This window comes from Grammomys surdaster, unplaced genomic scaffold (assembly GCF_004785775.1).
Source record: "Grammomys surdaster isolate TR1022 unplaced genomic scaffold, NIH_TR_1.0 138, whole genome shotgun sequence".
Classification (NCBI taxonomy): Eukaryota; Metazoa; Chordata; class Mammalia; order Rodentia; family Muridae; genus Grammomys; species Grammomys surdaster.
Genome location: NW_021604596.1, coordinates 3,217,300 through 3,243,529, shown reverse-complemented (window position 1 = coordinate 3,243,529; position 26,230 = coordinate 3,217,300). Strand labels below are relative to the sequence as shown.

The window sequence follows — 26,230 nt, the reverse complement described above, 5'->3', positions numbered from 1 at the left end:
GATACTAGCACTAGGCTGGGGTGATCAAGCCCTTGTACAAGTGTGAAGATTGGAGCTTGGATCCCCAGAACCCACATAAAAAGCCAGGTGGGTGTGGCAGCTCATGTATTCCCAGTGCTCATGGAGGTAAAGTCAGGATCACACTGATTAGCCTACCTGAGTCAGCAAGCCTCACTATGTAAGGTAGAGAGAAATCAAAGAGACTGGGGATAACGTCTGGCTTCCATATGAACACGCACTTATGTCGTGGACATGCAAACATGTAGCACATACACACACGTTTAAAAATAGTAATATTGGCCGGGCGGTGGTGGCTCATGCCTTTAATCCCAGCACTTGGGAGGCAGAGGCAGGCAGATTTCTGAGTTCGAGACCAGCCTGGTCTATAGAGAGAGTTCCAGGACAGCCAGGGCTATACAGAGAAACCCTGTCTAGAAAAACTGAAAACCAAAAACAAACAAAAAAGTTAGTAATATTGTTTTTGTTGAGGTAAGGTATTAAAAGAAACTATCAGCTGATCAGCTGGGCAGTGGTGGCACACACCTTTATTCCTAGTACCTGGGAGTCAGAGGCAGGCAGATCTAGAGGTCAAGACCAATCTATTCTACAGTGTGAGTTCCAGGACAGCATAGAGACACTCTTGTCTCAATAAATAAACAAATAAATGAGAGAGAAAAGAAAAACAGTACTAAATTATTCTATTCAGGTTCATCTCAAAAATCATGTTTAATTAAAAATAACACTTATTAAAAATAATACAAGGCATGTGCATTACAAAGTAAAGAATCAGAAAACATTTAGGGCTTAGTTCTAAAGAGTTCCTAGACCCACATCTTATTGCCATTAGCAAGGATCGAAAGTTGATTTTTGGCTAATGATCATCACAGGTTCTATGATACAGAACAGCAAGGAGTTTTCTAACTATCATCACCATATGCTAACCATTAGCGCACAGTAATAGTGTAATATCTTTTGAAAAAGCACAAAAAGATTTCTTGAATGTAATCACTTTGGGAAGAGGAACAAACAGGTCTCTGGATTCCCATCCCTCCCCACTATCCTGCAGAATCCATGTTGGGTCCTGGCATGAGGTTCAAGTTTAAGTAGAAGGCACGAGGTATGCCTAACAAAGCAGGTCAACCTGTGGTCCTGCCCGCCACCATTGTCTAGGCTTCTGTTTGTCCTGAGAGCTATGTGACATCTCTTTCCTGGAGACAAGTTCCTCCTCTGGCTGGCACCAGGCCTCAGCCTTTTCCTTCCTCTGGCATGAAATTCCTGAGGGAATTCCAATGTCTTGTCTATTGTCTCAACAGTCCATATAGCCAAAGAAAGGGCAGGTACAAAGGTGTCTTTTTAAGACACTTCACACTAAGAGAGTAGTTTTATATCTCACAATGGAGAATGGCCGAGTTCAGTGTTGTGTTTTGTTGCTGTTTCTTTTCTCTCTTATCTTTCAAACTGTTACTAAGGTAAAACTGTTGGATAGAGACCTAATTCAGGAAGAGCCTGGCTAGTCAATGTTATTAACATCTGTAGAAGACAGCTGCAGACTTCTGAGTGTAGGGAGCCCCCCAAGTGCTGAGAACATAGTACACTGATTTCCCGAGTGGGGTTTTAAAACTCAGTGCAAAGATTCCACACTGTTGTATCTAATACTCAGTATTAGAGTAATAATCCATTAGCCCTTGTGAGATGAACTTGAAAAATCTAGTAATGCCACCCAAATGTAAGTTCTTCCTAGATAGCAGGAATAATGGAAGATCCCTGTCCATGTTCATATCTGAGGTATGAAGAAAAGGTAGGCTTTGCTGGGCTATAAAGACATAAAATTGGTTTACTAAAGTGAGCATATAGGAAAGTGAACATCTCAATTAGTTACCTATGTTCCCAATACTCTCCTTCACATGAAAATGCTAAATAATATGAGTATCATATGTCCATAGCCTTGCATTTCAAATGCCATAAAAAATAGTGCTATGTTTAGTGAAATTACTTTTATTGGTTGTGCAGTGGATTAAGGCAGGGCCTTGGCTTGCTAGGGAAGCGCTCTCTCCTCCTCATTCCTCCTCATTCCTCCTCATTCCTCCTCATTCCTCCTCCTCCTCCTCCTCTTCCTCCTCCTCCTCTTCTCCCTCCTCCTCTACTATATTTTTTAATTACTATCAGTTGCTGGGTTAGTAATTTAACTTTAGCTAACCATTAAACCAGCTGCTTTAATCCCTTCCAAAGGCATGGGTCTCTTTGGGCTGATCAATGCGGTAGAGGAACTGTGCAGGTGAGAAGTAGCCAAGATACTCCACTGTGTCTGGGGTGGTGTCGTAGTGGTAGTGTCCACCTTCTCCATGATGACTGAAGAAATGTGTGTGCTCCAGTCGCAAATCCAGCCCCTAGGACAGTAGGCAGTCTGTTAGTACAGATTCAAATTATTTTGAATACAGTGTATTTAAGGGGAAGGAGAGAAGCCTTTTGTTACTTTTTCTTAAAGGTTTTTTTTTTTTCTCTTTAGGACAGGAACTTACTGTGGCTGGGACTAACTTTAAACTCCCAGTCTTCCTACTGTACCTTCTGAGTGACAGACCACAGGCATCTACCCTTAAACCTGCAATTAATCTTTTTGTAGTGCTGGTCCTTGACTGCAAGGCCTCATGCATGCCAGGCAAGGGCTCTATCACTGAGCTACATCTGCAGCTGACCAGCTTTTAAGTAGGCAATGGACTTGCACTAAAGAAAGGCAAGGATGCAGGATGGTACAGTCAGTGCAATCCCTAGAAGTCTATCTTCAAGGCAGCAGATATAAGCACCTTCCTGTATGACCTTCCAGGAAGACTTTCACCATTTTTATTCAAACAGCAGCTTTCTACACTCTTCTGCATATTGCTTATTCAAAAATTAACAATGTAGCGGGACAGAGAGGTGCCTCAGTAGTTAAGAGCACTGGCTGAATCAACAGAGGACCCATGTGCAATTCTCAGCCCCAACATAGCAGCTACAACCATCTGTAACTCCAGTTCCAGGGGATCTGACACCCTCTTCTGGCCTCCAGGGGCACCAGGCACACCTGTGGCACACAGACTTACATGTAGGCAAAACATCCATACATAGAAAAGAAATACAACTTAATTTTTTTTCTTCACAAACTTACAATATATCTTCAAGTTTCTGCCTATGAGAGATTAAGTGCTTCGCTTTCTTGGACACTCTCTGGCGTTCTGCTCAGGGTCTCACTGTGTCACTGGACACATTTCCAATATTTCTACTACTACAGAATGTTGTCCTTGGTAGCCTTTTAACTGAGCACTGTGCAGCCTTGTAAAAATAAGATCTTAGATGGCAGGCACTGGCTTAAAAGGCCCACTAGTCAGGACTTTGGCAGACACTCTCCGAATTGGCCTAGAGTACTTTTTTTCTGGCATGTAACATTAGGATACGATGAACACCAGTCAGGATGGCAAGGGACCTAAATCTTGTGCTTTATTATTATTATTATTATTATTATTATTTATTTTTTTGAGACAGGGTCTCACTGTGTAGCCCAGGATGGCCTGATCTCACAGAGATCCTATAGAATGCTGGAATTAAAGGCTTGTTCCGACACACCCAGCTCTTCCATTGTGTAGTAGCACTACTGCTGTGTTATTTAAAATTCTTGAAGGTAAAGTCTGCTCTGCCAAACACTCTGTGTAGAAAGCCACACATCCCTTGTCTCTCAGGATAATGTCCGTACACTGGACATGGTGGCAATGCTTGTAACCTCAGCACCAAAGAGGAAAATGTAGGCAGAAGGATCAGAAGTTCAAGGTCATCCTTGGCTAAAGAGGGAGTTGGTGGCTTGGATTGATGCATAAGGTCAAGGGGAAAAGAAGCCAGGCATGATATCACATGCCCTTAGTGCCACCAATTGAGAGGCAGAGGCAAGCAGCCTGGTCTACATAGTGAGTTCTGAGATAGCCAGTAACATTAAGTCTCAAACCCTTGGACAACTGGTTAAGATGCCTGTTTAACATATAAAAGCAGACCTGGCTGCCAGGTTCTCCTAGTGTCTCTCAGTCCTTACCAGTTACAGGGTATGGCTGCCTTACCCTGCCCTCTACCCTGAACTCTCCAGCCCAGGGGCTGGGCTATCCTTCTTCTTTCCTATATAATCCAGCCATTTTGGTTACCTGCCCCCCCCCTTTTTTACCCTTTGCCCTCCTGGCTGCTGCAGCTGGTTCCTCTCTCCCTCCCACCTCCTCCTCACTTGGCTCAGGGGCATGTCCACTACGGACTCTCCCAGATGTCCCTGTTTCTGGCTATGCTCAAGCTTTTATCTACAGTAAACCTTCTCCTCTGACATCCTCCTGGTGCATCCTCAAAAAAATCCAAATTACCTAATTCTCAATCAATATGAGGCGGGCAAGATGGTTCAGCTGGCAAAAGTGCTTGCTGCCAAGCCAAACAACCTGAGTTTGATCTGTGTATTCACATAGTAGGAGAGAACTGACTCTCACATGGTGTTCTCTGATCTCCACCCATGTCATACACACGCACACGCACACGCACACTAACAAAATATTAAACGAATGAGTATTCCACCAAGCATTTTCACTGCATATAAAAGGAAGGAGAAAGACTCACTGGGTCTTTGGAAACGAAAACTGGTAGACAAACCAAAGGAGCCTTCATCTCATAGAAGTGTAGCCATTTATTGACAGCTTCATCCGAGTTCAGTGGGCAGGAAGAAAACTCTGCAGGCTGCAATAAGAAATTGTAAAACAGCAAAACACTGAATATTAATGAAAAATAAAAATAATGAGAATAAAAACGTGTGGTCTCATTGTTATGAGTTTATACTTTTCACTGAGTGCACTTTGGTATCGGTCACATATGGCAGTTTTTAAAGGGCTAGCCAACCAACCTGTACAATCTAAAACTTATTCCTAATTAATGAAATGAGGCATTACTGTTTTTCTTTTACTTTCCACAGATGTGCAGTCTTCTTGTTATACATGTTCCATTTTATGTGTGATTTTCATTTAATTTTTTTGTGATATTGGGAATTGAACCTAGGGACTTGTACACTCTAGGCAAGTACTGTACCACTGAGGCATAGCCCCAGTCCCTCCCCATTCTAAAATATTTTTTCTCATTCAGTTCTGGGGATTAGAACCAGGACCTCCTGCCATCTAGGTAAGTACTCTAACACTGAACTGCTCGCCTTCCTTTTCCCAAACCCTTCACCCTAGGCTTTAGAGTTTCCTCAGTGCTAGGACCAAACCCAGGGCCTTGCTCATCTAGTCAAGGAGCTCCTCTGAGCTCCTCTGTGTTTGTCTGTACCTCATAACTGCTGCCAGGACAGCAAGTGGGCAGGACAAGGGAACACACGTTTAGAAGCGGGCAGAGGCATCCAAGAGAATAAAGAACTTTTCTGTTTTTGTTTTTGTTTTTTTTTTAAAGATTTATTTATTTTATATATGACTAAACTGTCGCTGTCATCAGACACACCAAAAGAGGGCATAAGATCCCATTACAGATGGTTGTGAGACACCATGTGGTTGCTAAGAATTGAACTCAGGACCTTTAGAAGAGCAGTCAGTGCTCTTAACTGCTGAGCCATCTCTCCAGCCCAAGAACTTTTTTGTAATAAGCTTAATCAAGGAGGTGAGAGAACTTATATAGGAAACTATAAAAATTGCTGAAAGAAATCAGAGTGGGGCCAGGAATTTGGTTCACCAGGTAAAAGTGCTTGCCATGAAAGCATGGTGTCCTAAATTCGATCCCTGAAACTAACAACAGAAGAGAACCAACTTAAAAAAAAAAAAAGGATTATCGATGTGTACATGCATGATGGAGGTGTGTGTACCACAGTGCCAATATTGTCGGTCAGAGGGTAACTCCATAGTGTGTTTTCTCCTTCTACCTGTAAGTGGGATCTGGGCATTACACTCTTATCTCTAGGTCTTCAGAGCAGGCAACTCTCAGCCTGAGGACAGACTTTTAAAGGTTCTCGTCTTCTCTCCACATGTGTGCTTCTGCATTCACACATACACCGCGTACAATATACAACACAGAAATTATAATGGAAAAACACACCGCATTTAGGGAAGACAGAGATGACAGAAGATCGAGATGCCAGCGCTCCTGAAGGCTAGCTAAGGACTTGACCCTGTGCTGAAGGGGTCTTAGCATTACAGTCCTGGCCTCCTGGGTATGAGGCCTTGGCTTCTAGAACCAGCCTGGCCCCCCAAAGCAAAAACTAATAACAAGACTCATTGTTGCTAGGAATATGGCTCTGTGGTGTTTGTGAGGTCCTGGGTTTGATCGCCAAGATGGCAAAGGGCAAAGCAGAGAAAATCAATGTAATTGCTATTTAAATGTTGGTCTCACTATGTAACTCTGGCTGGCCTGGAACTCAGAGATCTGTCTGCTTCTGCCTCCCATGTTCTGGGATTAAAAGCATGTACCTCCATATCAAGCTACTTAAATCTTACTGACTTCTTTTTTATTTTTTTCAAGTAGAAAAATGCACCTAAAATTTCTATGAAATTTTAAAAACAATTCTGTAAAACAAGTCAGAAGTCTTCACGTTTTAACTTCTAAATGTACAGGTCTACTGCAATTGATGGTGCCAGCTGCACAAACAGGCATGTTTTACCTGTTACTTTCCATTGCTGTGATAAACCACAACCAATGGCAACTTGGTAGGGAAGGTGTTATTTTATCTTACAGCTTACAGTCCATTGTGAAGGGAAGTCAGGGCAGGAACACAAGGCAGGAACTGAAGCAGAGGCCATGGAGGGGTGCTCTTTACTGGTTTGTTCTCCATGGCTTGCTAGGCATGCTTTTTTTTTTTTTATACCACACTGCCTATAACAAGCTGGGCCCTCCCACATCAATCATTCATTTAGAAAATACCCCACAGAGTTGCTCCCAGGCCAATCTAATGGAGGCATTTCCTTAATTGTGGTTCTCTCTTCCCAGGTGACTAACCTATGTCAAACTGATAAAAACCTAACCAGAATGCATGTAGACCAATGATACAGAATAGAGAGGCCAAAAACAAAGCATTCCATGGGGTGGGGGTGGGTGCAAATGATTTTTTTCCTTTAAAAAATGTACTTATTTTTATGTGTTTTCATGTTTTTCCTCCATGTATCTGTGTGCACCATGTGCATGCCTGGTGCCCATGGATCTCAAGATAATGAAAGTTATGAACCACTATGGGGGGAATTGAACTCAGGACCTCTGAAAGAACCGCGAGTGCTCTTAATTACTGAGTAATTTCCCCTGCCTGGGTGAATGAGTTTTCAACAAGAATACCAGTGCCAGCCAAAGGGAAAATTGGACACACACATGCACAGGGGTGGGTGAAGGTAGACTCTGCGTAATATACAAAAGTTACCTTCAATGGGGAGAAGATAGAATGGCAGCTAAAACGCACAGAAAACGTACAAAAACACAGGGGAAAATTTCTGACATTGGGGTTGGTTATGGTTTATTGGGCCATATGAAAAGTAAAAACCTGTACCATGAATGGTGGTATATATCTGTAATGCCAGCACTTAGCAGGCTGAGGCAAAAGGCTGGTCAATCCAAAGGCAATGTGGTCTGTGTAGTAAGTTTGAAGCTAGCCTGAGTTGTGGAAAGCTGTCTGCTTCCACAGACAGCTGTATGCAGTGTGTAGGTCTCCAGGCAGCAGTCTGTGCAGGCAGCAGTGTGTAGGTGTGCAGGCAGCAGTGTGTGCAGGCAGCAGACGCAGCGCTTACCATGATGTGGGCTTTCACTTTCCCCTTCTGCACAATGAAGGCGCCTCCCATCCCCACGGGCTTGTCACCATAGTGCTTCTCCAGAGTCTGCCTCATACAGCTCACAAAGTTAAGTGTTCCTGTCCTCCTCTTGGCTTGCACTTTAATGACCTGGAGAGGGTAAAATGGTGTTCATAACTGCATAAACTATACAATTCTATGTAGACAACTACCTAAACAACCATTATAAAATTACTGCCACCAAGTAAATATTCTTATTTGTTCAGCACACAAGGATCAGAGTTAAAATGCCTCATTTCTTTCCATTACATCACACACGCACACACACACACCAGCTATATGTAACTTCAACAGTCTTACTCATGAGTACTGAACTGAGTCCTATTCTGAACTCTGGAAAGCAAGGAGGTTCAGAAAGTTTATGAGTTACTGGGCTTAGAGAGATTCACCTAGAGTAATGAGAGCTGAAGGCACATTTACAAGGTCTCACTTCCTTTAAAATTCTGGACAAGTTTTGCCTGTGTTCTTGGGTACTTTTGCACCCCTATCTCATTTCTCAAGGCTCTCTCCTTTCACAGTCTAGGTCCCCACAGGGGATAACACTGAGATCAAGCAGGCATGCACGCTCCTTGTCAGCTCTTGCTTTTGTCACCAACACTTCTAGCTCAGTGCAGGTCATTCTGAAACAAACACCTAGTTACCCACCTGTAAGTAGGCCTAATCTTATTGCTTTATGCAGGTGATAAATATCCTAGATTTGTATCTTGTTACCTTTTACTCAGAAAAGTAGAGCAAACAGATGCTCTGTTTACTAAGTAAATATTCTTAACTTTGGGTTTTGAAAAAAGACTTTGTCTTTCCCTGTACTATTCTGAATCTTTTTTGTAAACTAAATAGGTCATATAAAAATGTTGGCATTGGCACATCTGATTTTCTTGGGAGAACTCTATTAGGGACAATAGACCTCCTACTTAGCTATCTGAGAAGATGTAAAGAATACTATGTTCTTAAGGGCATAATCACCTTGCCAGGTTGGCCCTCGCTGGCAAAAAGATTAGCCAGTAGTGCACATCCAAAATCGCGATATTTTTGGCTGTATTTCTCCAGCAGACATTGTCCATCTGCAGGATTTGCACGGGCAAAGTAACTTCCATTCACAGGTTGGTTGTGTTCACTTGCTGTTTGAACAACTGGCATGAACTGAAAAGAAAAAAAAAATCAGTGCTAGTGCATTCATTAATGATTTTCTTCTCTCAGATGTTAGGAGATTTTATTCGAGGTCTTTTCCACTATATTCACACTTTGTAGTGGTGTTGGAGATTGCACCCAGGCCTTTGTTTATGCTAGGACAAGGTTCTACCACTGGTTTGCATTCCCTGCCAAATTCAAACTGTACTCAAGCAACAGCATGACCACTCCCTAGTGCCACTTCGGCAACAGCTTAACCTGTCTGTGAGATGTAGTGGTTTGGGGGAAAGGGCTTTGTCCCCTGGCTGTCCGCTTCCCAGCTACAGTAAGGTAAGCAGCTGTGTCCCACCATGCCTTCCTCACTGTGCTATCTCCACAAAGGCCCAAAACACCTGGAAGTCAACCCCAGATGGAAACTTCTGAAACTGTCACCCCAAGAGTGTCTCCTTTCAGTTGTCTGTTGCCAATATTTTGTCACAGCTGTAGACATTCAGCACAAATGTTTTGTAAAATGCTTTTCTAATTTCCTTTTGGATTCATTTCTTTTACATGTGTAAGTGCTTTGCCTACACGTATGTGTGGCATACCTGGTCCTCACAGAGGCCAGAAGGTGGCACTGGATCCCTAGAACTGGAGTTACAGTCAGCTGTGACCTGCCATATGTGTGCTGGGAACTGAACCTGGGCCCTCAGGAACAGCAGCCACTTAACCTCTGAACCACCTCTTCATCCCACTTATCTAAAATGTTTACAGTATCTCTTTTTTGGAGACAGCCTCTTGCTGTATATCCCAGTAAGTTGCTGTGAAGACTATCTGGCATGGAACTCACAAATTTAGATATAATCCTCTTGCCTGAATTCTGGGATTACTGTGTCTACCACATCACCTGAGAAAATGTCTTATTTATTTATTTATTTATTTATTTATTTATTTATTTGAGTAGGATCTCATTCTATGGTTCTGGCTGGCTGTGTAGACCAGGCTTACCTTAGACTTATAGTAATCCTTCTCAACCTCTCAAATATTAAGATTACAGGTATATGGTGGCGCATGCCTTTAATCCCAGCACTTGGGAGGCAGAGACAGGCGGATTTCTGAGTTTGAGGCCAGCCTGGTCTACAGAGTGAGTTCCAGGACAGCCAGGGCTATACAGAGAAACTCCGTCTTGAAAAACCTAAAAAGATTACAGGTATGAGTCATCATGCATGGCTGAAAATGTCTAATTGTAGATTTTAACTTTTTTTCCATCTTGCATACTGGGAAACTACTTTTTTTTTTTTTTGGTTTTTCGAGACAGGGTTTCTCTGTATAGTCCTGGCTGTCCTGGAACTCACTCTGTAGACCAGGCTGGCCTCGAACTCAGAAATCCGCCTGCCTCTGCCTCCATCCGCCTGCCTCTGCCTCCGGGAAAATTCTATTACTGCTTCTGCAAGAGAAGTTGTGTAACTTCTGAACAATGCCCTATCTGATGAAGTTATAAGAGAATGGCAGTGCTGTCCCATCATCATAAGATCTAGACAGTGGCATCTTACTATCATATGGCATATGTAGAACACATTATGTTTAATATAAATGGAACAAGGCACATTATAACACATCACAGATAGCATGCATGACTGGCACTAGTACTAGCAATTTACTTTCATAAGTAGCCAATTGTTCACTCTGATGGTTATTTACCATGTTTTGTTGTTGGTTTTGTTTTTTGAGATAGGTTTTCTCTGTTTAACAGCCCTGGCTGACCTGGATACATAGATCTGTACATAGACGAGGCTGGCCTCAAACTCATAGAAATCTGCTTGCCTCTGCCTCCCAAGTTCAGAGATTAAAAGCACGTACCACCATGCCTGGCTACTATCTGCTTTTTATCATGGAGTTCTCCCTATTGTTCCTCTTTGGATCCAAAGTGGCCTTTATATGACAGCAAGGATTTATAGAGACGTGAGGGATCCTATGATATGTAAGAAAAATCATGACCCAGGTGGCAGCTCACGCCTTTAGTCCCAGCACTTGGGAGGCAAAGCAGGTGGATCTCTGTGAGTTTGAGACCAGCCTGGTCTACAGAGTGAGTTCCAGGACAGCCAGGGCTACACAGAGAAACCCTGTCTCGAAAAACAAAAACAAAACCAACAACAACAACAAAAATCATGAGACCTCCAGTGGACATGGCAATCCAGAACTCAATAGGCAGAGAAAGATGACTGTAATGAGGTCAGCCTGGATAATATAGCCAGATTCTGCTCAAGAAACAAGGACACACACACACATACACACATAATAACATGCTACACACACACAGCACACATAAATACATAATACACACACCACGCATACACGCATAATACATATAACACACACAATACACTATATACATAACACACTACACAAAATTCAAACAATATACATAATACATGCAATACACACAGACATAATATACATACACATAACACACACACAATATACACATACACACATAACACACAGACATAATACACATACATACCACATACACATATAATATACACATATATAATACACACACATACATACATACCATATACACATATAATATGTACACACACTACACACATACACACAGAATATACACTCTACACACATAATAATGCACACAGTACACACACACTACACACATATACACATAACACACTATACACATACATAATACATATAATACACACATCAAACATAATACACACTGCACATACTACACACATACACACACAATACACAGACACATAGTACATACATACATTATACACAATACACACATAATACATAAACACATAATACACATTACACGCTGCACATACACTACACACAACACATACACATAGTACATACACAACACATACATGCATAATACAGACTCATAGTACATACTACATACATACACACATACATAATACACACATAATACATATAGACTACATACTAAACATATGCACACATTTACATATATATAATACACATGCACACATAATACACATTCAAACTATACACATAATATATACACAGTATACACATACATTCACATATACACACTACACATATATAATACATATACATTACACATATACACACATATATACATAATATACACACTATACTACAGATATATATGCACACACACACACACACACACCTTTTGGGTTTAACCTATTTATTTATTTATTTATTTATTTATTTTGGTTTTTCTAGACAGGGTTTCTCTGTGTAGTTCTGGCTGTCCTGGAACTCACTCTGTAGACCAGGCTGGCCTTGAACTCAGAAATCCGCCTGTCTCTGCCTCCCAAGTGCTGGGGTTAAAGGCATGCGCCACCACCGCCCGGCCCCTATTTTCTATAGACTCTGAAATAGACACTTCATTAGCACTGGAGCAGTTGGAGTGTCCACTTGGGCCCAAATCTGAAGAGAAACCAACAACTTACAATTCACTCATAAAGAAGGTGGTTTTTGTTTTTTGTTTTTCCCTTGAGACAGGTTTCTCCCACTGTGACCCAGACTGACTTGGAACTCACTATCTGGCCCATGATGACTTTGAACTTGCACAATCCTCCTGCTTCAGCCTTCTAAGTGCTAGAACCACATATATGAGCCACCATTCCCAGCTAAAAGTAAGTTTTTGACAGGCCAGTAAAAAAGTTATGAATAACTGAAAAGCCAAATGAACAAAATAAAATAATACTATATATACGTACTGACCTCAGAATTGAACCCAAGTGTCTGAAATGGACCTGCCCCTGCTCCAAGGATAAAAGCTCCGGGCAGCTTTATTTGTTTTGAAATTTCATTTAGGTCATAAACCTGTAAGAAGGAAAAATTATTGAAGCTGTAATGAATTTCTTGATTTATTTTTTACAACAGACCACCGGATCCTCGCCTGCCACACTTGCTGGTGTGAGTCAACCCAGTTTCTACAGTCTGTGAATACCGAGAATAAAAACATACTTACTTTTTTTTTGTTTACAAGAGGCAATAAGTAAGGCACACCTCCTACTTCTGCAATTCTAGTTTGCCCACAGATGCCTAAAAAACACAAGCCATCTTAAAAGCAGGCAAACACATCATTCATGTATAAAATTCCAGAAGACACTAATTTATTAGGAACGCATGTAAGAGAATCTCAGTTGGAACTAGCAGAGACGAAAAGATGCAAGTGGTCCCTGCTCTGGTCTGCTTTAACTGCCGCCAACATCATCATTCCTGAGCGTGGCTCACAGGCCAGTGGCATACCAATGACTGATTTCTAAGAGAGCAGGGACCAACTTTTGAGTAGAGTTTCTAGAATTCATTTGCCTACTCCCTTAAAAATTCCCCCAGGTGGCATTTTCCTTTAAAAATTCTATTCTTTTTTTTTTTGGCATAAGTTGTATTTTTATTTTTTTATAATTTATCTATTTCCATTTTATGTGCATTGGTGTTTTGCCTGCATGTATGTCTGTGTGAAAGTTTCAGATCTTGGAGTTACAGACAGTTGTGAGCTGCCATGTGGGTACTGAGATTTGAACCTGGGTCCTATGGAAGAACAATCAGTGCCCCTGACTGCTAAGTCATCTCTCCAGCCCCATATTTTTAAATTTTTATAACATTTTACTTTGGTAGAATGTTGTTCTTTAGACCCATGTTGAGAAATTTTTTATAAGTTTATATAAATAAGTTTATCCAAAAAACAAGCAATGATGGATAACCTTTGGATACTAGCAAGTTTCTATGTGTGTATTTCTGTAGCTGTACCGGTATTTTATTGTTTGTTCTGTGCTAGGGAATTGAACTCAGGGGTAATAACATATTGTACTACTAAGCTGTTGTTCTCCTACTTACTTTAAAATCAAGGTTAAACTATTAAAACTAATTTTAAACCAAATAAATTAAACTATATATTGTACTTTTCTTACATTTTAATTGCTTGATTTATTGTATATGTATGTGTATATGAGTGTGGTGTGTATATGGCATATTCAAATATGTTTATGTGCATATACTGCACATATATACCACAAGTAGAGGCCAGAGAAAGATACTGAGTGACCTGCTCCACTTTCCACCTTATTTCTTGAGGGGCTTTCTCTGAACTTGAAGTGAGCCCCAGCAATCTTCTATTATCTGCCTGAGTGCTGGGGTTCAGACAAACATGGCTCCTTCCAGGTTTTTATGTGGGTGTTAGGATCTGTACTCAAGTCCTCATGCTTAAGCAGCAAGAGCTGTTACCCACTGAGCCATCTCTCCAGCCCTTCTACTTACATTTTCCTTTATTACGTTTATTTATTTTATATGTGTGTGGTAGTAGAGGGTATATGTAGTATAGAGGTCAGAAAACAACCTGTGGGAGTCTTCCCCTTCCACAACGTGGATTCTTGGGATTGAACTCTTTTCACCAAGTGTGACAGCAAGGGCCTTAACCGTGAGCCATCTTTCCAGCCCTGTTACTTACATTTTTAGTATTATAACAACAGAGTGAGGCAGTTTTGGAGAAGGCACTTTTTAAAGCAGAGTAGACACTCATTATCTTTTACTTGAGAAGTCTTTCAAGGTTATCATTAAGTGAAGTACATTTAATTGCCCTACTGTTATGCAGAGAAGAGATGCAAAAAAGTCTTACAAGTGCCTTTTGTGGCCTGGCAGTGGTGGCACACGCCTTTAATCCCAGTACTTGGGAGGCAGAGGCAAGTGGATTTCTAAGTTCGAGGCCAGCCTGGTCTACAGAATGAGTTCCAGGACAGCCAGAAACACTGTCTCAAAAAACCAAAAACAAACAAGCAAACAAACAAACAAACAAACAAAAAACAAGTGCCATTTGTGGGAGGAGCTTGGGAGGTGCAGAAATTATCCACAGGTTGTACATTGAGTGACAAGATGCTGGTGGTTGGAGATACTACTACAGGACCCACAGCTGTCCAGGGACTAAGGAAGAAGGAAGTCCTAGGTAGAGATGTGCTACACACAGCTGGAGATTCTAGAGCTCTAGGTGAGAGAGGTTTTAAAGGTGCTGGATTCTGGTTAGAAGTACAAGATTAGATGAAAAAGATGGAAAGATGTTGCAGGATATTTATTTTGCTACATTGTATTTGCAGTGGAGCTCAGTGATTAGGCAGTAGGAGAGGAGGTGGAGCTTGGAGAAGAAGAGAGGAAGAGGAGGGGAGAAAAAGAGTCAGGGGAGGGGAGAAAGACAGGAAGGGGAAGAAAGAAAAAGAAGAAGGGGAGGGGAGAAAGACCGGAAGGAGAGGAGAAGGAGGAGCCTATGGGCTATGGAGAACCAAGGATGGGTCGAAAGCTGTACTGGGTAGCAACTTGTATCAAAAGATTAGAAATTGGGTAACAACTCTAATCGTGTGGGCATCTTGTTGATTGAGCATTTCTAAATACATAAATCCTTTAGATGATCATTACGCTTTAAGAGTCTCACTTCTACCTGGTACTGAGAGGATGGCAGATATTGTCTGGGGTCCAGCCGAGCTTTGTGAATGCTGGCATCTCGTGGGTGCCAGGGCCTGGGCATTCAGCTAATCGGAGCCCCAGACAGAGCCGAGGAGCAATGGGAACATAGTGGCTGCCTGGGAACAAGCTGGACCAGGTGCCATTTTCTAAATATCATCCCAATACAGAAAGATTCTACAAAGTAGGTGGAGGAAAGGGGAAAAGTTCCTGTGAAACATTATAGTGTCTTCTAGATAGAGAGAGGCAGCTTGAGAAACAAGGAAGAAAGAGTAATTTACTCTCAAAATGAAAACCAGAAACCACAGACGATTACAAGGGGGAAGAAAAAAGAAGTGATCTTACTTTGCCCATTCACAAATTTGAACCCTGGCTGGAGAGATGGCTCAGCAGTCAAGAGCACTGGCTTCTTCTTCCAGAAGACCTGGGTTCAGTTCCCAGCACCCACCGCCATCTGTAACTCCAGATGGATCTGATGTCTTCTTCCAGACTCCATAGGCACCAAGCATGCACAAGGTACACAGTCATACATACATACATACATACATACATACATACATACATAGAATCCAGTATATAGAAAATAAATGTTTCCAAAATGGTTTCTAATAGTTGCAAGGTGTCGAGAGACTACAGTCAAAGACTGTTTAACCTGGAAGATTCCTACAACACTCAGCTGGACTCTCCTACTTACTGTTATCTAAGGCCCTGGGACACTATGGGATTTAGTCCAAGTAATGGATGAATAGACATTAGGACCAGTGTTTTAAGAATTCCAAGCAGATTACTTTGTGACCAGCTATGTCAATTAACATAAAAGAAACAAAGGAATACACTACCCTATAATTCCTCATCACCACAGGGCATAACGGAGGAGGTCAGACTTTTGAAACATGCCTACACTTGATCTTGATTATGACTCACACTGAGTTTATGTGGCCTCTCTCTAGCTCAGCAAGCTGAAGCTAGGGCCTTGGAGTGCTGCTGTCACATGCATCTGACTCAAGTGTCTGTCACCCTGAGGCTGTTTTACTCAACCAATATTCATTTCCTTCCTTTAGTACTTCAAACTTGGCAAATTTATGGAAGGGGTCTAAGCATTTAATAGATGAATCAAATATAAGGCCTAAAGAGAAGCTTACTTAATTTTAAATTATGTATATGGCATGTGTATGTATGGGGCTATGTGCTCAGGAATGCAGATTCCTTCAGAGGCTAGAAGAGGCCCTTGGATCCTCTGCAGCTGGGGTTACAGGCAGCTGCAAACCACTTGATGTGGGTGCTAGGGACCAAACTTGAGTTCTCCAAAAGAGCAGCAAATGCTTTTAACTGCTGAGCCATCTCTTCAGCCCCCAAATATAGGCCTCTTAAGATATTTGTGAACTTGAGCAAACATATACAACCAAAAATTAAAGGTAGTCTTCACAAGTCACTCGAGGAATTAAAAACAAAATTCTTGTTCTATTAAAACTTAGCCTACTGAGTATGTCGCATAACCAAACCGTTGGGGGTTATAAATACACCTGAAACATAGTTTCTCCATATAAGGGCCCACATCTGAACCAAAGAAACTGGGCAAAAATTGAGCCTGAATTTGTAATAACAGCTTTTATTCATAGAGGAAAATAACACTTGCTTCCAAAAAAGTGTATAACTGAAAACCAAAAACTTTTTTTAAAAACTACGTACCTTTTACAGGAAAGGTAAATGGCTCTTTTGTTAAATCTGGACAGTCAACCACAGAGACCTGGACATCGGCAAAGTTGTCCTTTAGCCCCTTCTGCAAAACTAATAAAAGACACACAAAGGAGATATTTAACATTAAGTAAAAAAAAAAAAATAGCCACCATGTAGTAAATCTTTCTTCAAAGCTTCTTTGTTATACTCACAGCCTTAAGTTACATTATAAAACGGACATGAGGGACCTGGGGCATACAGTATAGTCTACTATTGACCTGTACCACCAACCCAAGAATGCTCTTAAAAAAACAACAAAAAACAGCCTTGTAATCTTTTTTTTTTTTTTTGGTTTTTCGAGACAGGGTTTCTCTGTGTAGCCCTGGCTGTCCTGGAACTCACTCTGTAGACCAGGCTGGCCTCGAACTCAGAAATCCGCCTGCCTCTGCCTCCTAAGTGCTGGGATTAAAGGCGTGCGCCACCACCGCCCGGCTCTTTTAAGTTTACTTTTTATTTAACCCATGAGTGCTCTGCTGCATGTACACCTACACACCTGAAGTGGGCATCGGATCCCGTTACAGATGATCATGAGCCACCATGTGGGTGCTGGGAATAGAATGCAAGACCTCTGGAAGAGCAGCCAGTGCTCTTAGCCAATGAGCCAGCCCCAGAATATTCTTTTTTTTTTTTTTTAATTTATTTTATTACATGAGTACACTGTAGCTGTTTTCAGACACACCAGAAGAGGGCATCAGATCCTCATTACAGATGGTTATGAGCCACCATGTGGTTGCTGGGAATTGAACTCAGGATCTCTGGAAGAGCAGTGCTCTTAACCACTGAGCCATCTCTCCAGCCCCAGAATATTCGTATTGATGAATAAAATTAGACTTTGACATGCTCAGAAGATATAATGTACTCTCTGACACATAAATACCCGTAATTACTAACTTTGGTGTGCTGATTTGAAGAACAGTGGCCCCCATATTTGAAAGCTTAGTCATCAGGGAATAGAAGGTGTGGCCTTGTTGGAGGAGGTGTGGCTTTGAGGGAAGGTTTATCATGTCTTTTCCTGGCGTCCCTTCACAGCAACTAACAGATGTGGGAAGGAACCAGACTGCACACAGGTGAGAGCTATCTTCCCTTGAGGGAATTTCAAAACACCTAATGAAAGGAATCTCATGCCACAGATTCAGTGGTGATACAGGCAAATTACAGTGCAAGCCATAGCAGCCAGACACAAGAGCAGAGACTGCATGACCCCACTTGAAGTGTTTCAAAGGCAGGCATCTCAGGTGATCTCTGCAGATAGAAAGGCTGACTGGAAGGTCCATGGGGGAGCCTATTAAGATACTGAATATATATTTAATAAAGTTACATATGTTCACACAGGTACATGTGCTCACACAGTAACATGTGCTCACACAGGTACATGTGATCACTTAGTAACATGTGATCACTTAGTAACATGTGCTCACACAGGTACATGTGCTCACACAGGAACATGTGCTCACAGAGGTACATGTGATTACAGAGGTACATGTGCTCACAGAGGTACATGTGTTCACACAGGAATATTTGCTCACACAGGAATATGTGCTCACACAGGTACATGTGTTCACACAGGTACATGTGCTCACACTCTGCAATCACTATACTTTACTGTAGATGCATTGTGCTGTAATACAAATGTAGAAAAGCATAGTGTCTTAATATTCCAGAGCTTTTTATTCTAGAAATTTATTTTATTTGTTTTTTTGAGACAGGTATCTTCCTATGTAGCCCTGGCTGTCCTGGAACTCATTACATAGATCAGGCTAGTCCCAAATTCATAGAGATCTTCCTGACTCTGTTCAAGAGACATTAGAAAAGTATGCCCAATATTCCCAGGACCCAACAGGATTGACTTTAGCCGTAATGTGCAGAGAAGGGGGAGATAGAACCTGTGGGTACCACCTCCAGTAGATAGGCCCCTGGACCAGGGATGGGCCACCCACTCATCTCAAAGTTTTTTAACCTAGAAATGTTCCTGTCCAAAGGAAGAACAGGAACAAAAAAATAGAACAGAAACGGAAGAAAGGGCCAACAGGGAACAGCCCCAACTGGGGAAACAACATGTCTGTAGACACCAAACCCAGCACTGTTGCCCTGGTCAAGAGGCACTTGCCAACAGAAACCTAGTATGGAGGTTACTCTGGCGGTCAGGCTAGCAACTAACCAATGCAGATGTGGATGCTGGGAGCCAACCATCAGGCTGAGCTCAGGGAACCTGGTTAGGGAACTGTCAGAAGGACTGGAGGAGCGGAGGGGGATTGCAACCCCATTTGAAGAACAACATAGGATGGCCTGACCACCCAGCTCTCCCAAAGTCTAGACCAATCAAGGAATATACCTGGAGGGATCCATGGCTTCAGATACATTTGTAGCAGAGGATGGCCTTGCCTGACAGCACTGGGAGGGGAGGCCCTTGGTTCTGTGGAGGCTGCATGCCCCAGAGTAGGGGGATGCTGGAGTGGTGGGGCGGGAGAGTGTGGGTGGGTGGGGGAGCACTCTCATACAGGCAAAGGGGAGGACAGATGTGGGATGGGGTGGTGGTGAAGGGGTAACTGGGAAGTGGGATATCATTTGAGATGTAAATGAATGGAATGATTAATAATAGGAAAAAAGTATGCCCAATAACCTGGTATCCCACAGCTCCTTGTCAGTGAAGAATGTGAAAGTCAGAATCTGATGCCAATTAAGTAGCTGATAGCTTTGCCAACAAAAATGGTCTCTTCCATGGCTAGGAAGGGACACAGCTACAATGCAAATCTATTTAACACTAATATACATATATATTTCATTTATTTATAGTATCTGTATGTGTGTGTGATACACACACACACACACACACACATACACACACACACACACAAACACACAGAGCTTAATGCATGCCAAGGTGTATGTGGAGGTTAGATGAAGGTTTATGGGAGTCGGTTCTCTCCCTTCACTATGCTGGTCCTAGGGATGGGACTCAGGCAGCCACACTTGCGCTGCAAACACATCTATCCACTGAGCCAACTTGTCACTCCAGGAGGATTATATTTTTATGTTTCTTATTCAAAAAGAATAGGAAGCAAGCAATGAAAAAAAAAAAAGCAAAATGCAGGGATGGAGAGATGGCTCAGTGATTAAAAGCTTTGGCTTCTCCTCCAGAGGAGTCAGGTTCAATCCCCAGAACCCATAAGAAGGCTGATAACTCTGTAACTCCAGTTCCTAATAATCCAGCATGGCTTCTGGTCTCTGCATGCATGGGGCACACACATGATGCACAGACATACATGCAGGCAAAAAAGCAAAAAGCAAGTAAATGTCTGATTCAGTTTCTTTGAGAACATGTTATTACTCAGCCAGTATACTATGAAAATGGATGGTTTTAGAGACAGCAGTCGCCACAGAATGGAGCCAAAGATATCACAGCTTCCAATGCAGACCTTCTGGGCTTGTCTGGTGCATTTGTCTATCTTTTTCTTTCTCTAATTTACACTGGAGAACTTCCCTACATTCTTGTTTGAACAAAGTAAAAAAAAAAAAAAAGAAAGAAAGGAAAAGGCTGAGCATGGTGGCACACGCCTTTAATTCCAGCACTGTGGAAGCTGAGGCAGGTGTATCTCAGAGTTCAAGGCCAGCCTGATCTACAGAGTGGGTTTCAGGACAGCCAGGGCTACTCAAAAACCAACCAACCAACCAAACAAACAAACAAAAAACCCAAAAAGCAAAAAACAAGTAAGCAAAAAAGAATCCACGCAGGGAAATTAAAGTAAGTGAACTGACAGTGCATCAATATGCAAAGTATATTTGAGACTATGATCAACACTCAGGAAAAGACTAAATCTTTTGTTTTTATTATTTATCTATTTTTAATGTGTTTGAGTGTTATGTCCACATATATGTCTGTGCACTACCTGTGTCTGGGGCTGAAGGAGCCAGAAGCAGGCACTGAATCATCTATGACTGACAGTTACAGACAATTGTGAGCTACTATGTGAGTTCTGGGGACAGAACTCAGGTCATCAGAGTTCAGCCAGTGCTCTTAACCACTGCCCCATCTTTCCAGCTCCAGCAGACTGTATTTACAGCTACATATATACCTCAGAGATCTTTTGGTTTTATTTCCTGGAATAGTCCTGAAATATCCAAGGCTAGCCACGGCTAGTGGCACACACCTTTAATTCCAATACTCAGGAGGAAGAGGCAGGAGGATCTCTGTTGAGTTTGAGGCCGGCTAGCCAGGGCTAGTGGCACACACCTTTAATTCCAATACTCAGGAGGAAGAGGCAGGAGGATCTCTGTTGAGTTTGAGGCCAGCCTGGTCTACAGAGTGAGTTCCAGGACAGCCAGGGATACACAGAGAAACCCTGTCTCTGAAAAAACAAAATCAAACCAACCAACCAACCAAACAAACAATACAAAAAACAATCACCCAAAGCTAACATCACTTTTACCTTCAGCAAGCTCCTCTAGACTTGGCATGTGAAAAGAAAACTCAATGCAAGCCATTCTCTTTCCTCTCAGCAAGGCTGCTCAAACACAGCAGCTGTTGTTGACTACCTCGAGAGCTCACAGGGCACCAGCACGAAGTCTCAGCTCTGGAAATGAATGATAGAGCTTAGTTACTTGATGAAGGCAAAGGCCATGGAGGTTCCATATCCTCAGAGTTCACTTACGTAAGGAGGGCAAAGGGCTCCAAGGCTCCACTCGGAGCTCAGACAACTTCCTGTCTATTCCATGTGAGCAGGAGCTGAGGGACCTCTGCCCCACTGTTCTTTCTCTCCTCTCCATTTTGATCTATTTTTCTGTTCTCTCCCTCCCTTCTTCCTTTCCCTTTCTCCTTCCTGGCAGTGTTGTAGGTGGAACCCAGGGCTTCAGCTACATCCCAGCCCAATACTGTTATATGAATCTATTCTTTATACTTTTTTTCCTTTCATTTTTATTTGTTTGGTACTGAGATTGAGCCAGGAGCTCAAGTATGCCAGGAAAGCACTTTCTCACAGAGTGCTATACTCAGCCTAACCTGAGGTTTTCTAACAGACAGTCTAAGAATATGGTCTTGAAATAAAAGGCATGCATTAAGAATTACAAATAATTAATTGGTTTTGCAGATGTGTGCATCTGTATGTATACACAATCTGTACAGTCCACAGTATTGTATATGATAGATCACTTGACTGCTACTCTATATTTGACATTTAACCTAAAAGTTAATTGTCTTGGAGTTATTAAATTGTTTTTAATACTACATTTGTTTGTGTGTGTGTGTATGTGAATGTGTGTGTTGTATGGGTGTCCTTGTGTACATGCCATAGCATACCTGTAGAGGTCACAGGACAACTTGTAGGACTTAGTTCTCTCTTTTACCAGGTGGATGCCAGGGACTGAACTCAGTCAGGCTTATTGGTAAGTTCCTTCACCCACTGAGCGGTCATGCTGGCCTGACTACCCACCTTTATTATTTTTAAACAGAGTACAAATTTCATTCTAAAAGTAGATCTCATTAATAACAAAAAAGCAAAGTAGATCTCATTAATAACAAAAAAGCAAAGTAGATCTCATTAATAACAAAATACCAAAGTAGGTCTCATTAATAACAAAACACCAAAGTCTGGCATTATAGTAACACAATGGGAGTTTGTTTTGTTTTTTTCCCTGACGCTAAAAAATTATGTTGCCAAATCTCATTTGTTTATGTTTGAATTATTCCTTTTACTAGTCATTTTTATAAGAGAAAATTTTAGTTACTAATTGAAATGGAAACCTATGAATGATTAGATTCTGAAAGTCTTTTTTTTATACTTTAATTTATAAATAAATATACTTACTTGGTAAGTACTTTTAATGTTCAATTAACCTGGTAACCTAATCAATTATAATTTTATATTTCTAAAAATGCATGGCAAAAACACTTTACAAAAACCAAGCACATATATTCATAGATTGGTACTTACTTCCCTGTTCAGGAGATGCGCCTCATAAGCAAGCCCAGTGAGATGGCTAAAGGGAATTCAGGAAAAGAAAAGGAGAAGGGCAGGGAGGTGACAGGCAGGTCCAATCACAGCACAGGACAGTCAAATCACTGAGGGCATTCCTGCCTCCCAGAGCACCATGGGAGTAGCTAGCACTCAATCCTGTTAATGGAACATCTCAATCAGAATGGTTGGCTTTAAAAGTGCTCATGCCGCAAATGAGAAGTGGGCCCTCAGACTGCTGTTCGTTTCTTTTGATTCGGTTTTCCTCCAGCTCACAGCTCGCCCTGCCTCTGTGTCTCCAGTGAAGCACAATCACTTAAGGCTTAAACGAAAGCCTTGGCTATGTGCTAAGAATGGAACTCAGTCCTGCTGGAAAGAGGAATGCGCATTCAACTGCTGAGCTGAGCCAGAGCCATTTTTACAGGTTCATATGTTTCTTAGGCTCAGAATTTTTTAAAAAATTATTTCACTAAAAAGTATTTATTGTGTATGTGTGTGTTTAGTGTGTGTGTGTGTGTGTGCACACACGCATGCACGCCACAACCCACATGTGGAGGTCAGAGGACAACTTGCAGAAGTAAGCTCTCTCCATGTATAACTCCTAAGCCATCTCTGGCCTACGATTTCTATTTCTGACCATACTTTCAGAACATACATATTCCATGAACATGCCATTGCACATACTTAGCATCTTATCTTTACAGTTTTTCTTTAAGATATAGGATCCCTACATTGTCCCCCAAGCCATCCTCCTGCCTCGGCCTCCAGGGTAGTTGAAATAGGTGACATTTACTTCAGTACTTTACCAAACATTCTTTTTTTTATAGTCTTTTAATTATCTAACACATATACTCTTGTGTTTCAAATGAAATATAAGTAATTATTGAAAATGGGCCCCAGATGCTATAATCATGCTTGAATCACTCTAAACATGTTTTCCAATTGAGTGTCTTTAATTGTTTAGAACTAAAACATGTTAAGTTTCTTTTGAAATAGTTTAAGAATGGTATATTGTATACAGATAGAACTTACACACTCTTTACCCAGATGCCCCATGTTAACAGTTAACCACACTCTGTAGAGGTTAACCAGCGATACTTCCTAATATATGAAATGTCAAATCTGCACGATAAATAGCATATTAATCCATTACTGCTTGTTTTTCTTTTCTTTTTTTGTTGAGATAAGGCTCACTGTATGGCCCAGCTGCTCTGGAACTATGCTCTTCCTGTTGAATCCCTTGAGTGCTGGAGCTCAATGTATGTACTGCCACACCCGGTCTTAGTATAGCTCAGTACATAGTGAGGAAAATGAAAGCACTTTAGATAACTATGTAGTAGAATAATAGGAATTCAACTTAGATTTAAAAACATCCTCCCCACCCCAGAGACAGGGTTTCTGGGTGTTCTGGAAGTCAGAGTGCTGGGATTAAAGGCATGTGCTACCAACCGCCCAGCAATATCCCTAATTTAAACTGCTTACTTTCTTAAGAGAAGATCGGTCGGTTTGTTTTATATTCCTACCAAAATAGAGACAAAAGTCTAACCAGGGGAGTCTCCAGCCCGAATAGCTGGTTTAGAAATGTAGATGTTCATGCAGATGAACATGCCATCGAACATATGTTGCTCCTCGGGAGCAGGGGAGAACGTGTGTGGAGAGGGTGGGGTTGGAGTTCGGACCCAAAGGGAATGGTTTCCACAGACAGTCAGAGCTGCTCCAGCACAGCTTCCAGCCAGATGAAGGCAAATATTTACTTTCCTGATGTAAGTGGTGGGAGCCGATGGGCCAGAAACGGGGTAGAGAAAAGGTGAACGAACAGGAAGGTAAGTGCAGAGGGAGAAACAACACTGTAGGCAACAGACTAACCGTGGCAACCATGCTGAGTGTCATTATTAAGGCCACCCTGTATTCAGAAACTGTCAGGCCCTTTAAAGTTCCTCAAAATTCTCAAATCCATGACAGACTTATCTTGTACTTCTTATTGTACAGAAGAAGAAACATAGAATTTACCCAAGATCATTCAGTTGTTACATGGCAGAAGCAGAATTCGAAAGCAGATTCAAGCCAGGCGTGGTGTGCAGATGTTTATTTAGTTCTAGCACTGGAGACAGAGGCAGGGGCAGAGGGGTGCAGAAGCAAGAGATTCTCTGTGAGTTTAAGGCCAGCCCGGCTTACATATCAAGTACTAGGACTCTCAGGGCTACATAGAGAGACATGTGTCAAAGAACAGCAGCAACAGCTACAAACTCAAAGGCAGATCTGTAAACCCAGAACGCACCCATCCCAAGCTGAATGAGCAGTAGAGAAACCGCCCCTTCAGCTACCAACAGGAAGACTGTGTTCGGAGTGATCCCGCGGCACTCAGAGCGGCACTCAGGGGAACTGATCATGCTTGAACTTCATCTTCCTCCTAGACTGGATTTCTCCTCTCTTCCAAGTATACTGCACACAGTAGGCGGTGTATTAGTTAATTGTTAAGTATTTATGATATGGTAGACTTTTATGATATACTAGACTAGTAGGGGGTCAAGTACAAGGCTGGCTTTACAGCTTTGCAAATAGTACAGTCACATAGGACCCTATTCAAACAGATCTAACCACACACACAGGTTTTTGTTTGCTTTTTTGTTTTTTTCTCGGTGGTGCCATGCACACTAGGCAAGCTCTCTATAATCCAATTATATCTCTAGGTCAACAACTTTACATTTGAAATGTATTTGTCTATGAGAACTCAAGGGATAGTGAAGTGCGAGCATGAACGCCCTCTTATCAGACCTTGTCACCCACTGAATAAGGTGTTTGTCATGTTCCATTAGAACTTAGTCCTAGTGGAGCTGCATGTGTGCAAGGCCACAGAGAGTCAATGATTCAGGATTCCACAGATTGTTGGCAAACTGCTAGGATCAAAAAGTAGAAGTAAGGCAACTGAGTACATAGCTACAGTACACAAATACCATAGCACAGGCCACCCTTAGTCTGACGGAACTCGGCACACTGCGGTTCAGTCACCACCACAAACCGACGCTCACCTGACCTGCAGTGTCTTCAAGCTTGCAGGAAGCAACACAGGTTCACTCTCCAGCCTGTCTTTTCTGATCGCTCTAGGCCAAGGCAAGAGCCTGGGTACCGCCCCTCCCGGAGGACCGCCCACCACTCAGTCCA

The 26,230-nt window shown here is 42.0% G+C and overlaps 1 protein-coding gene and 1 non-coding gene across 4 annotated transcripts; both read right to left on the bottom strand.

Annotated features, from left to right (window-relative positions):
- Positions 1–696: 696 nt before the first annotated feature.
- On the bottom strand, positions 697–26,174 carry CUNH11orf54 (chromosome unknown C11orf54 homolog). 3 transcript variants are annotated; one of them, XM_028763336.1, is made up of 10 exons: positions 26,098–26,152; positions 23,048–23,227; positions 21,548–21,691; positions 17,073–17,171; positions 12,904–12,977; positions 12,654–12,755; positions 8,766–8,942; positions 7,743–7,892; positions 4,615–4,731; positions 697–2,387 (listed from the first exon to the last, which is right to left on the bottom strand). In XM_028763336.1, the coding sequence occupies exons 3-10, from the start codon at positions 21,600–21,602 to the stop codon at positions 2,214–2,216; spliced, it is 948 nt and encodes a 315-aa protein (XP_028619169.1). In that variant the 5' UTR covers positions 21,603–21,691; positions 23,048–23,227; positions 26,098–26,152; the 3' UTR covers positions 697–2,213. The 3 variants fall into 3 exon arrangements, with proteins under 3 accessions (XP_028619169.1, XP_028619168.1, XP_028619170.1); XM_028763335.1 differs by lacking the exon at positions 23,048–23,227 and having other exon boundaries at positions 26,098–26,174; XM_028763337.1 differs by lacking the exon at positions 23,048–23,227 and having other exon boundaries at positions 26,103–26,162.
- On the bottom strand, positions 19,767–19,896 carry LOC114617809. Its single transcript, XR_003710872.1, has one exon. It is a non-coding gene; the product is annotated as a small nucleolar RNA SNORA24 (small nucleolar RNA).
- Positions 26,175–26,230: the final 56 nt, after the last annotated feature.